Source organism: Mus caroli, chromosome 2 (genome assembly GCF_900094665.2).
Source record: "Mus caroli chromosome 2, CAROLI_EIJ_v1.1, whole genome shotgun sequence".
Lineage (NCBI taxonomy): Eukaryota > Metazoa > Chordata > Mammalia > Rodentia > Muridae > Mus > Mus caroli.
In genome coordinates, this window is record NC_034571.1 from 119,322,186 (window position 1) to 119,335,053 (window position 12,868).

General features: G+C 41.7%; 1 protein-coding gene across 12 annotated transcripts in view; it reads right to left on the reverse strand.

The window, feature by feature from the left end:
- Positions 1-12,868, reverse strand: part of Gabpb1 (GA binding protein transcription factor subunit beta 1) — a 50,012-nt gene that overhangs the window by 6,848 nt on the left and 30,296 nt on the right. For 6 of the 12 annotated variants that reach the window (XM_021184730.2, XM_021184721.2, XM_021184740.2 and 3 more), the window contains 2 exons: positions 11,266-11,451; positions 3,491-3,606 (listed from right to left, as the gene is read on the reverse strand). In XM_021184730.2, the coding sequence (XP_021040389.1) occupies positions 3,491-3,606; positions 11,266-11,451 (302 nt within the window). Of the gene's footprint in view, positions 1-757; positions 996-3,471; positions 3,607-11,265; positions 11,452-12,868 lie in introns of those variants that run through there. The other 6 variants (XM_021184757.2, XM_021184748.2, XM_029471812.1 and 3 more) reach the window with 3 other exon arrangements.

Here is a 12,868-nt window from a genome sequence, read left to right on the forward strand (position 1 = left end):
AGGGGAGGGGAGGGGAGGGGAGGAGAGGGGAGGGGAGGAGAGGAGAGGGGAGGAGAGGAAGAAAAACAAGGCAGGAGTGAATAGGGGTAGCTCAGAGGTAGATCTAATTCTTGCTTAGCATGCACAAGGCTTGTTCCTGGGCACCTACCCCCTACCCGCCCCACACAAAAATATACTCAAAAACCTGAGTCTCAAAACAAAATACAAAATTGACTAACAGTCATCTCTAGCCAGAGCTCACATAACTACCTAAGAACAGAGTCACCTAGCTCCTGACATGCTCTGGACAGTTTCCCTCCCCCACACATTATTTCCCCTGGAACAGCTCAGTGCTTCTTATCTTGGGGAGTATCTGTAAGAGACACACTTCCCCTTTAAAGTACCAACAGAGAGCCAGTAAGTGGAAGCAAAGTGATATGTGAGAATGCAGAGTGGCTGGCATCGTGTTTGTATCTGCACCTCCAAAAGTGAAGCAAGCCGTCCGTTTTCTCACTATCAATGGACAAGTCACAATATCTACAATTAACTGTTGACAACTTAAATGAATTTTTCCAGTCATTACTGGGAAATGTTTCCAACTGCTGGCTGGAGATTTATTATAGACAGCCACTCTGACAAGTGTGGGCACAGATACAGAGAAAGCCTTGTAAAAATTGTGCACCAGTGAACTTTTACATCGGGTGATAGTTTCTTATTAATCTAAGCATTCCTGATGTGTAGTGGTTAACACTGAAATGTCCCTTAGGGTCAAAATCTCCCCACTTGAGATCAGTTTTACAAAAACTTTTGGGGTTTTTGTAAAGTTTGGTCAAGATGAATCTAAGCAAACTACATAAAAGCTTGCCCCGAGGGGAATTCGATTGTCATCTAAGGATGTCATCGTGTTAAGGGACAATGGTCACTTGCCTGATGCAAACACTGATGTCACATCCTCTTCCTGTGACTCTGGATGCCCCCACCATCTATTCTCTCTGCGTCATAGTCTCCGTGACACCCTAAGTGGTTCCGGAGCCATTTGCATTGATGGAAAATAAAATTTCCATTACCATAAAGTTCTATTGAAAACAAACATAAAACTCCACTGTCTTTATACCAAGCTAAACCTAATCTCCCTAAAGCTTCCTTCTCCTTGGGCCTACTTAATTACTGAACCTTAATTCTTACTCTTGTGTACGCAGAATCTCTTCCCTCACCTCAGGAAGACTGGAAGAACAACCAGGCTAGACTTTGTGGGAAACAGTTAGGCCCACCAGTCATTAATAAGGGAATGGACTAAAATCACTATTGTTTAAAAATTAAATTATTAAATAAGCTTACATTTAATGAAATTCAAATAATTTAAATGTTTTATTATATAATGAAAATAAAGTACTTTTTTTTTTTTTTTTTTTTGCTTCCTATGCCCCAAATAGACGACCTGACAATCAGCAAGGGACAATAAAGAGAACCTTATAGGCGGGGCGATGGCTCAGTCAGCAAAGGAGTTCCTGGGCGAGTGTGAGAACCTGAGTTTGAATCCCCAGGGCCCATGTGAAAAAGCTGGGCATGTGCACACTTATAATCCAGGTGCTAAGGAGGCAGAGCCAGAAGGACCCATGAAACTTGCTGTTCCCCCTAAGCCATTCTCCAAGTCTATCTAAACTTGTAAGTTCCAGGTTCAGTGAGGGACCATGAAGGTGGAAGGCTGGGGAGACGGCTCAGCAGGTAAGTGCACTGGCTGCTCTTACAGAAGATGTGGGTTTAGGTCCCAGCATTCACATGGCAGCTCACAACCATGTGGAACTCCAGTTTCAGGCTATCCAATGACCCTGGCCTCTGCAGGCACCAGGAATACATGAGATACATATACATACATACATACATACATACATACATACATACATGCAAGCAAAGGACTCATGCACATAAATTAAAATTAATTTTAAAAAAGAAAAAAGTGAAAACAAGACAGAGAGGGCTGAGACACCTAACATCAACCACTGGCCTCCTCATGCATGCACACACAAGGTATTACGGGAGGACATAAATGAGATACTGCTTAGTAAGATGAGTTAGTTTATAAACCAGAGCTTTAATGTCTTGTAGGTGTCACTTAAAATTCTGAGAAATAAAACATCACACTCAGTAGTTAAAACTTAAAATTTTACTAGACATCTGGGTTAATGATTAGCCATAGATTTCTTCTGTGTTTGTTCTTTGTGCATTCTTGAGACAGGGTTTCTCTGTATAGCCCTGGCTGTCCTGGAACTCACTTTGTAGACCAGGCTGACTCTGCCTCCCGAGTGCTGGGATTAAAGGCGTGTGCCATCATGCCCGGCTCTTTGTGCACTCTTAGGACAGACTTTATTTATGAGGTCTGGTTAATTAGATTCTGTTTAATTTCATGCTGTGATTAAGCCCATAAGATGTACCTGTCTGTTGTTTAAGTAAGTATGAGAATATACTTGTCTTTAATAAGAAACATGTTGTAGTTCATTTAACAAACCCCCTTTCTATGATAACCAGAGCCTTTGACAAGAACAGCTAGGCACTCATCAACACATCAGAGGCAGCGAAGGCAGAGACAAGGATACTGGCTTTACCGCCCTCATGAAAACCCTAACACGAAGCGATACTCATCTAATTCCAATCTGGGAGGAAATAAAGTCCAGACTCAAAGAGAGGTCAAGAGCTTGCAGTTTCCAGCTCAGAGCTGTTTCTACTGCATTTGTCCTTCAATGTTATTTAAGAATCTTGTTTTGCTGGGCGGTGGTGGCGCACGCTTTTAATCCCAGCACTTGGGAGTCAGAGGCAGGCGGATTTCTGAGTTCGAGGCCAATCTGGTCTACAGAATGAGAGTTCCAGGTCAGCCAGGGCTACACAGAGAATCATGTTTTATAGGAGACATTATAAATCAGTAGATGGAATTTTATTTACAGTCATGTAAGAAAAAACTAAGAGATAGTGCTTTGTTACACCAACAAGTGAGCATGGGAGAGGAAGGAGGAGGGTGTTAGCAACACTCTAAATGACCTCAGCTCCTCAGAGGAGGAAAGAGTGAAATAAGCAACTATCTTTTGCATTTACAAACATAACCTGTTTAGCAAACATCAGCTTTCTGTAAGAGAATTTCCAGGCCAATTTCAAATTCTTTTGAAAGAAAAGAATTTTCAGTGACTTGTGAGAATGGTATGCATAAGTTTAACAAAAAATCAGAGATGGAATTTAAAAACCAAAGACAGTCCAAGTGTTACCAGGTTAACAAACTTTGTTACAAACAAATTCTGCACTCATTCAATCATTCATTCAATATTTATTTATTGAGGGCTTGCCATATGTTTAAGGCCAAAACAAAACGATGACACTATTCACTTTCATTCTTTATCAAAACATGGGCAGTAATAAATATAAATGACAAATTAATATCATAATAGTGATAATAATAATAATAAAGAAACAAAATTTATTTTGGATGGCTGCAGCAAAACACACCGGGTATAAGGCTCCTTACTTCAATTTCTGCACATTCCACCCGGCTCTCAATTATTTCCATACACTGTCTCTTAGCTGGTGGCTCTTCACTGATGACAGTTTCTTCAGCAATGTCTGTTGCTGGTACTGTCAATACTAAAATGAAAGGGAGGCACAGGTTACATCACTCTCCGACAGCTACGAGATAACATCTCTATACAGTTGGTGCTACTCTCCTTTAGCACGCAGCATCAGGCATTTCCAAACACTGCTCCTCTCTGAAGAGGTCCCTGCTGGTTCCCTTCATTTTCTCACTGAAGCCCACTTACTGAAGTGCTACTGATGGCACTCTTACACATAATATACTCATCCACACAGCTGAATGGTCAAAGTAATATTAAAGATGCATATATTAAGAGCGTCCTGGGCACCTGCTAACAGAATTACTTTTATTAGTTTCTTGCATATTAGTCTTACAATAATTTGTGTAAAGACAACAAATACCCATGGGAGGCACACAGAAAGTACACCCACTCGAGCACACACGACACTGCATCTGCTTTACCAACTCCATCTATTCTCAGCACATACTGTCACTGAATACACACAACTGTGAACACTGTAACAGCGTCCTGGTGGATCTGTGGGCGCTGTTTACATTTTTGATGTTTTCATATAAACATGAACATACAGAAAGCACATACCCTTGCTTTGCACAGCAGTGTAGAACATATTTGACAGCCATGAAGAAAAAAATTTAATTAATGTTTTTAAGTCACAAGAGAAATTACCATTGTTTTCTAAGATTATCAAAACTTTTTGTCAAAATGGAGCATGGTGGGGAACTCAGGGGGCAGAGCCAGGCAGATCTCTGTGAGTTCAAAGCCAGCTTGGACTACACAGTGAGACCCTGCCTCAGATTCCTTACTAAAACATGGCCAGCAAGATGGCTCCTCAGGTAAGGGCACTTGCCACCAAGCCTGACCTGAATTCAATGGCTGGGATTCATGTGGTAGAAGAATGTTCTCTCCTGCATGTGTGTTGTGGCACACAGTTTCCTCCCAACAAGTAAATAAAGGTAAGCACTTTTAAAATGTTGTCAAGACATGAAAATTTCTGTTAGTAACAAAGGTAACAAATTTAAAAATAGTGAAACTTGTAGCACAATGTATGGTAATATAAAACATTAGAAATGGGCCTGGAGAGGTGGCTTAGCAGTTATGAGCTGCTCTTCCATGGCCCTGGGCTCAATTCCTAGCACCACATGGCAGCTTCCAACTGTCTGTAATTCCAGTTCTAAGGAATATGACACCCTCTTCTGGCCTCCATGGGTACTGCAATCATACAGTACACATGAAAATATGCAGGCAGATTCTCATACACATAAAATAAATATTTACAGTATCAATTATACCAAGGAAATGTTACGTCATTTTATTCATATCACATTATATTTATAACAAGAATGGAGAAACTCTCTTTCACTGGACATGATACAGGGCATGTTAGACATATTAAACTATAGAGGCTTTAACAGTTTACTATTTTTCTTTTTCAGAATTTTCCTAATTCTTTGCTCTAGCAACATTAACTTTAGAATCCATCTGACTAGTTACAGAACTAAAACATGCCCCTCCTGTAAGCAAAAGCTGTAACCACCGACAGTAACCAAGAATGATTGCACCTGGAAGCAGGCCCTTCAATGTAATCAAGGTAAACTCATAAGCTAGTCTATCTCTGTGTCCTTTTGAGAGAAGATAGGACACAGCTGGAATGCAGCTATCGACAAGCCAAAGAAACCTGCTGATACTTGATGTCGGACCATGAGAAGTTAATGTGTATTGTCTAAGTTAGTTTCTGATACTGTTACTAACACACTAGCATTGTCTTAATGACGTGTGACATTTACTCAGGAAGAACTGACTGTTCCTCCACACCAAGTCTCCCATTCACAAAACATGAGGTGACTTGCATCTGCTCATAAATAAAATTAGTGCATTTGTTTAGTGTCTGGTTTGAGAGATACTTTTGTTTAAGCTAGTTTGAATGTGTACCACACGTGTGGTGCACATAAATGTTTATGTGGATGTGTGCATAAGTATGCCTGGACATTTGGAGACAAGAGACTGACATCATTTGTTTTCTTTGTTCATTCTCTATCTTAAAAAAAAAAAAAATTGTGTGTAGTGGCGGATGCTTTTAATTCCAGCAGCCAGGGAAAGGTGGTTGCATCTTTGTGAGTTCCAGACCAGCCTGTGCATATAGAGAGACCCTGTTTCAAAAACAAACAACATAATAAAGTGAGGGTGGAGTAGGGGAAGTGTGAGGTGGTGTGAACGTGGAAACAAAGGCCAGAGAACAGCTTTGTAAGGCAGCCAGGGTGGTCAATGAGCTTCAGGGATCCACCTGTCAGTCTCTGTTCCCCTGCCGTTATCTGAGCAACAGGGTCTCAGATGCATGCTACCAGGTCCAGACCTCCCCACGCCTTTTTGGCACAGGGTCTCACTGTGTAGTACTGGCTTCAAACTTGCTATGTAGAGCAGGCTAGCCTTGAGCTTACAGAGATCTGTCTGCTTCTACCTGAGTGCTGGGACTAAAGGCACTCACTACACTGGCCCGATAGCACTTTAAATGTGGAACTTTTAGCCTTTGGGTTACACTAAAACTGTTACTTCATCTACCTTGTAAATCTTTGTGGTTTCCATGGTGGATGGGTAGGGAAAGTGTATATCCTGGCAAAGCCCCTTCTAGTCCTGTTCTACATAAGCCCCATGTCAGCTTTTGGGGTTTTACTGTTTTTTGAACAAAAAGGTTAATTTCAGACACCAAGCTTATCGTAAACTTACAAACACAGTAAAGCACAGTCCCTAGAAAGTTAGGCCGAGCATAAATTATCAAAGCAGCAAATTTTCTACAAGGCTATAGGTGAATGAAAGACCTACCCTACCCAGAATATTTAATTGATTTCAAGTGAGAAAATGGATACTATTTTTAAAAGTTAAAACAAAAAATCTGGCAGCTGCTTTTTCATGCTCTTTGGGGACCCAAAATAGCCACAAAGGTAAAGGGACATGCATCTGGGTGTGGTAAAGGGACACGCATCTGGGTGTGGTAAAGGGACATGCATCTGGGTGTGGTAAAGGGACATGCATCTGGGTGTGGTAAAGGGACACGCATCTGGGTGTGGTAAAGGGACATGCTTCTGGGTGTGGTAAAGGGACATGCATCTGGGTGTGGTAAAGGGACATGCATCTGGGTGTGGTAAAGGGACATGCATCTGGGTGTGGTAAAGGGACATGCATCTGGGTGTGGTAGTACTAGTGTAAAACTGAACTCAGATATGTGAATACAAGAAAATCAGGAATTCAAGGCAAACCTCAGCTACACACTAACTTTGAGGGCAGACTCAGCAATATGAGATCCTGTCTCAAGAAAAACCCACACAAACAAGTAACAAGAACTTTAATCCACCTGCTTTAAAAAAAAAAAATCTTAGTAATTTGATCAATGGAGGGAGGCAATGTCTGTACGAGGCTTCCATGGAGCCCTCTAGATGTGAAGTCAGAGGCGAGGAGACTGGCCAGCTGACTGCTGCAAACCTACCACTGGCTAACACATAAACATGGATTCAGAAACCTAATTCTATTTCAAAGAGCGTGTGACACTGAGCTTTTGTGGAGTTAACTGGTCACAGAAAACCTAAAATAGCAACTTTATCATGACCAATTAACCACATAATGAACACTTCATGGATATCTAAGCTCAGTTTCATTTTCAAATTCTTTATCATAGCCGGGCGTGGTAGCCCACGCCTTTAATCCCAGCACTTGGGAGGCAGAGGCAGGCGAATTTCTGAGTTCGAGGCCAGCCTGGTCTACAAAGTGAGTTCCAGGACAGGAACCAACAAAAAAAAAAGCAAATTCTTTATCAGTTATCATCAACTTTTAGCTTCCAGAATGCTCTCTACTGACTGACTTACCTAAACCCTGCACACTCTGCGCAGCTTGCTCTCAACCTGGTATCTACAGACTTTGCTTGATGGCCACAAAGGCCACTGTGCTCCACGTAAAGCGCTGTTAGCAGGATTTGCTTTGTGGCTCTTAATACAATTGAATAAAAAGTCTACAGAATACGACTATTCATATCTTCTCTCCAATTGATTAAAAAGATCATTTCTATCCCCTACCTTAAATAGTTTATAGTTATGAATTAAACCTCGCCATTCCACCTCATAGTGGGTACTGACAGTCCTGAGGGAGGGGAGGGGAGGGCACTCAGAGCCCAGCATGTTGCCCAGTGCCATGAAAAGCACCTCCAATCAGACAGCTCTTTAGTGAGCTCACTACTAAAAATATATCAATGGAAGATCTGCTTTCAGCAAGTTATAAAAATGTTTAAAACAATCCTGGGCTAGCCAAAGCCACTGACCCTGCATGTCCACCAAACAACTTTCCAAAGAGAAGGTACTTCAAGCACAGCTCAAAGGTCAACAGCCCCGGCAAGGTGACTGCTGGACGTCCCAGTAGGGAAGCAGATAGGTGTGCCCCAGCACCTCCTTCCTGACACACACTAGCAGGTCTTCACCTTGGTCACCAATGACCATAGACTTCCTTTTGTCAGTCTTTCCATGGAAACCCTGGGTCATAGTCATTGGAAGCAACCATGTCCTGAGAAGTAAAATTCAGTATTTTTAGCTTCTGCAGAAAGGTTTGTAGATGTTGCTCTGCTTCCTCCTCCTCTGTAAATAGTTGAAAGCTTTGTAGCAAGGGCCCAGCAGTACAGCAAAGACTTGCTTGGGCTCATCAAAGGTGGTGAACAGTCAGCTTGTCATGGCTTCCTTCAGCAACTTTAGCATAGTGTTGGTATGATGTATCCACCATTGCTCTCCAAAGAGAATCTCAACTTTTCTAGTGAGGCTGTGGATCACATAGACAATCTAGCTCAACACAGACACACAGGTGCTCACCTCCCAGCACACTAGATCAAAGGATCTCAGTGTGTAACTGTGTAAAACTAGCACCCTGCTAACTGCTCTCGCATCTCATTAGGCATTCAGGCCTGTGGAGTATGTTCTGCCTGAATCAGCTGCCACGGCAGCTCACTCTCCTGCAGTTCTACTGGTCTCCCTTGTACTCTCATGGCTGGTGGACCTGCAGGCATACCTTCCATGCACTATTCACCAAGTTCTGCACTAGCTTGTAATTGTCTTATTCACAGCCAGGTGCTTCCTGTAACTGAAGCACTTGCTATTCTTCATCTCCACTCTGTTTAGATGCTCAGTGACCATGACGACAATCTGGATACTGACAGAGGTCACCTAGGCATCCCAACACTAACTGCCTCTGAATGCTGTCACTGCTGCAGTCACAGTCAGTCTGCTGCAACACATCTAAAGGTACTTAACTCTGATGGCACATGCAATGAGGTTATACATCTGGATGTGAGGTAGATGTAAGGTGGCCCAGTGAGCTGTAGGATCAGGTACTATCAGGTCTGGCTTTCTATCCATATTCCACAGATGAAACAGACCACACCACAGTCATATTCCTTCATAATTATTGGTTCCACACTACCATAGTGAAACCTGGAAAAGCTGTGCCAGAAGCAAAAATCAAGAATTCAAACAACCTGTTAAAGCCAACACTGCCTAGAGTGTGGACTAAAAGCCAAGGGCTATTGTCTCAGCTATGAGGCTTGTGGTTTCTTCTATCTGTTTCTATACTGGGGTAAAAGCTATAAAACTCTTCAGTGCGAGGTCCCTGAGGGAAAAGGCTCCTGATGGCACTATATTCCAAAAGTGTAGCATGGTCTCTAAGAAGCTGGTCTTCAGTGTGTGGATAAGGAGCTAAGGATATCTCTGGACATAGCCTGTGCCCAGGCATGGGATCCTCTTGCCCACATAGACAATCTGACCACAGTGCAAACATGTCATGCTAGTAGAGTTTATATGCAACAGAAAAGTAGTTCCACAGCTTTGAAATCTTCTTGCTATTAATAGAAAATATAACTTGATTTTTTTTTTCTGACCATCATTGGCAAGTCAACTAATTTGGTAGACTTTCCACAGAAGCCCAAGTAGCAAGTTTGCCACAGTTGAAACTAGACTGTCCCTGGTTACTGAATACCTCAAGGTAGTGTCTGTTCATCCATATGAAACAACTGATGCCCACATGTCTCTTACACCCCCTCTGGTAACAGCTTCCAGTACTGACACATTGCCTTGAAACCATCTGTGGGAGCAAGTGAGATACTAGACTTCTGATTTCAGCCTTTGTCATGACCTAATTCTGCTGGATCCCAGCACCCAATTCAACCCTTCTAGTATTCACACCAGTCCACTGCTGCTCAGAAAAGCATACTACCAAAGCCCAGATGAGACTCCTAAGAAGCCAATTCAGGTATGTCTTATGGATACATCCCTAGGAGTCACATGCAATGGCAGATTCTCAGCCACCTTGTGCTAGGATTAGAAGGCACAACTCTATAGTTTTCCTAAAGCTGGTAAGGCAGGAATCTCTTTCAGAAGCATGGTACACATGTATGTGGGTGAGCATGTACACAGAACAGCATGTACACACAGGAACAGGATGCCATGTGTCACATCTGCCCTCCTGTAACCTATAGAGAACTGTGCTGTCAAATATGTCCATATCCTTCATGTACCTCCCTCTACTGAATTTGTTCATATCGTAAAAACAGTTGACCTTGGAGGTGTCAAAGGGCAACAGGTAGAAATGTTTTGATTGGTCAATCTATTCCTGAATCCAGATGTGCTCTCAGCACCAAAAAGAAACCTTTCCCAGAAGGGACACAGACCTCTCCATTACTGGTCAAGGGATAGATGTTAGGAGTATTTCTGGAACCTGACAGGTTAAAGGTGTAGTGCTAGATCCTCACACACGCAGGCTACAGTGGAAGCAAGAGTGGAGAGGAGGGGAAGGAGGGCTCTGATGAGATCTGTCTTCTTGACTGAGCTGATGGGGTGCATTCACTTCATGTGTATGAGACAACTTGTACTCAACTCTGTTCATGTTCAAACTAAGTCTTACATGCAGCGTGTACATACTGCTTTCGTGTACATACTGCTTTTGTGTACATACTGCTGTGGTGCTCTTGAAGATGCCTCTGATTTTAAGGCATTCTTCCTGGGGTTCAGCACTGGGTCATGGTTTCCATAGCTATATAGTGTACTGACATACCAGAGAACAGGACCCCAGTCACCCTGTGGTCAACAGATTGGTATTCTCCAAGCTTCCCAATGCCTACTTGTCTCATGTCTCAGGCTCAGTTTTAATGTTTTCTTTTCCATCCTCCCAGTTCGACTCAACATGTTGTGGCTTGGATATAACTGCAGTGCAGGCTTCTGGTCTTACATACTAGACTCCCGCCATCTTGACAACAGGAGCATCCTCTTGCATTCCTGTCTCCAAATGTCTAGAGCTCTGCCTCCCAGCTCCCCACATTTCTCAAGCTCTGCAACCTCAACTTGTACTTTTAGTAATTTCTCTTACATGTTATTTTTTAAATTCTCAGGATATCAGAATTGCATAAAATGGTCTAGAAAATTGTCCAATGCTTACTCTCAATAATTTGTGTATTGTTTGTGACAATATTTAAAGTTCATTTTCCAAACAGAATACTTTGAGGTTAATTCCGTCTACTGAGTGCTCATACTAAGCTAATTTTGACTAGCCCAAGTAAATAAAAATCAGAGAATTATAACCATTGTAAAAGGCTACACAAGTATAATTCGGGCACATGTGAGTGTCCTGAGCACTGAACACAAACAGAATTCCTACAGACATCTGAACTCACCTTGCTGCCCATCGGGCATCGTCACAATGATGGGCTGGCCCATCCCACTGGTTGGTATGGAGTGCAAATTCCCCAGCTGGATTCCGTCTGTAACTATCGTGATGACTTGCTGACCCCCTGAGCTAACTACTTGCTGAATTGCACCATCCACAGATTCTGCGGTAACCACTTCCTCTGTGGCCACTACTAGACGTGGGGAAAAAGCAAAAAAAATAAAATAAATAAATAAATCATTGAACATGAACAGAAATTCATTTTGCTTTGTGTCTCTCAAACAGTAAGTTTTACATGGTTTTTAAACGTCACCACTAATGGTAGTGTAGACATCTATATAAGTATCTGATCGCAAGTCTCACAGTTTATAATTGATAATTGAGTTCCAGCTATCGTTTTAGGACTGAATTTTAATAACCTTCTTCTTCACTTCTCTATTGCACTTCTTTCTATGAAGTACAATAAAAGATCACTTTAGGTAATAACAAAGGCTGCATTTACTTCTTAATAACATTACACAATTCAAAGGAGAACTTTATGATTATACTCTAGACATATTTACATATTAAAGGATATGTAGAACAAACAGGATTCCCTTTGGACTGAGTGAACAAGGACACTTTAGTAAGCAGCAAACAGATCTGGCACTATAAGGCAATGTGTAATTCAAAGTTTGCATAAACCAAGCCCCAAAATAAGATCTCAATAATTTCTAAGAGGTGCATAGAGAATTCTAACCGTTAGAAACTTTGCCTTTGCCTTGCCTAAGTAAAACAAAACAAAACAAAAAAATCACAAGTTAATACTGTCAAAAGTCCTTTCCCATAGCAATCCTACACCTATTTAAAAACAAAAAAGATGTGTGCATAAAGAAATGTTCACTGACATCCTAACAGCTTTACTGTAGCTACTAAAATGGTAAACTAGAGATAACCAAATACTTATTGGCAGTAAATAGACTGTGGTCATCATACAATGGTATACAAGTCACTAAAATGCTTATGTGTAAAACATGAGTGTAAGTAACAGAACAGCTGTAAGCAATGGAAGACACAGGCACTGTCTGCCTTCTGCTGTGAACTGAGCAATGACTACACTGGAGTGAACGTTTCAAATCTCCATAATAACAACACACTTAAAAGGAATGAAAGGGTTTTTTACAGAAGAGTACACTAATTAACACAGGAGAAGGAAGGACTAAGCAATCGCAACTGTAATAGCTGACTCAAACAAGTGTCACTAGTAGGTGTCAAATGCACTGGTGAACTGTTTTGGCGATCAGGATATCGATGTGTTCCCAAAGTATCACACCAAAGGATATGGATATGTTCCCAAAGTATCACACCAAAGATTCCTAGATTCCTAGCATTAAATGAGAGATGCATCTGTCCACAACTAGTTTTCAAAGCAGATCCAACAAAAGGCCTGGCTTCAATCCTACAACAGTGTTACTGGCTCACAGGGTTACAAAATAAGCCCAGGAAAACCCAAAATGCAAACAAGCCTTTGAGTGTTCTCATGATTTTGTTTGCCTTAAGCAATAATTATGCTTTGTTACCAAGCACATTAAGATGATTTCAGGAAACTAGTCATAAAACAAAATAGAGAG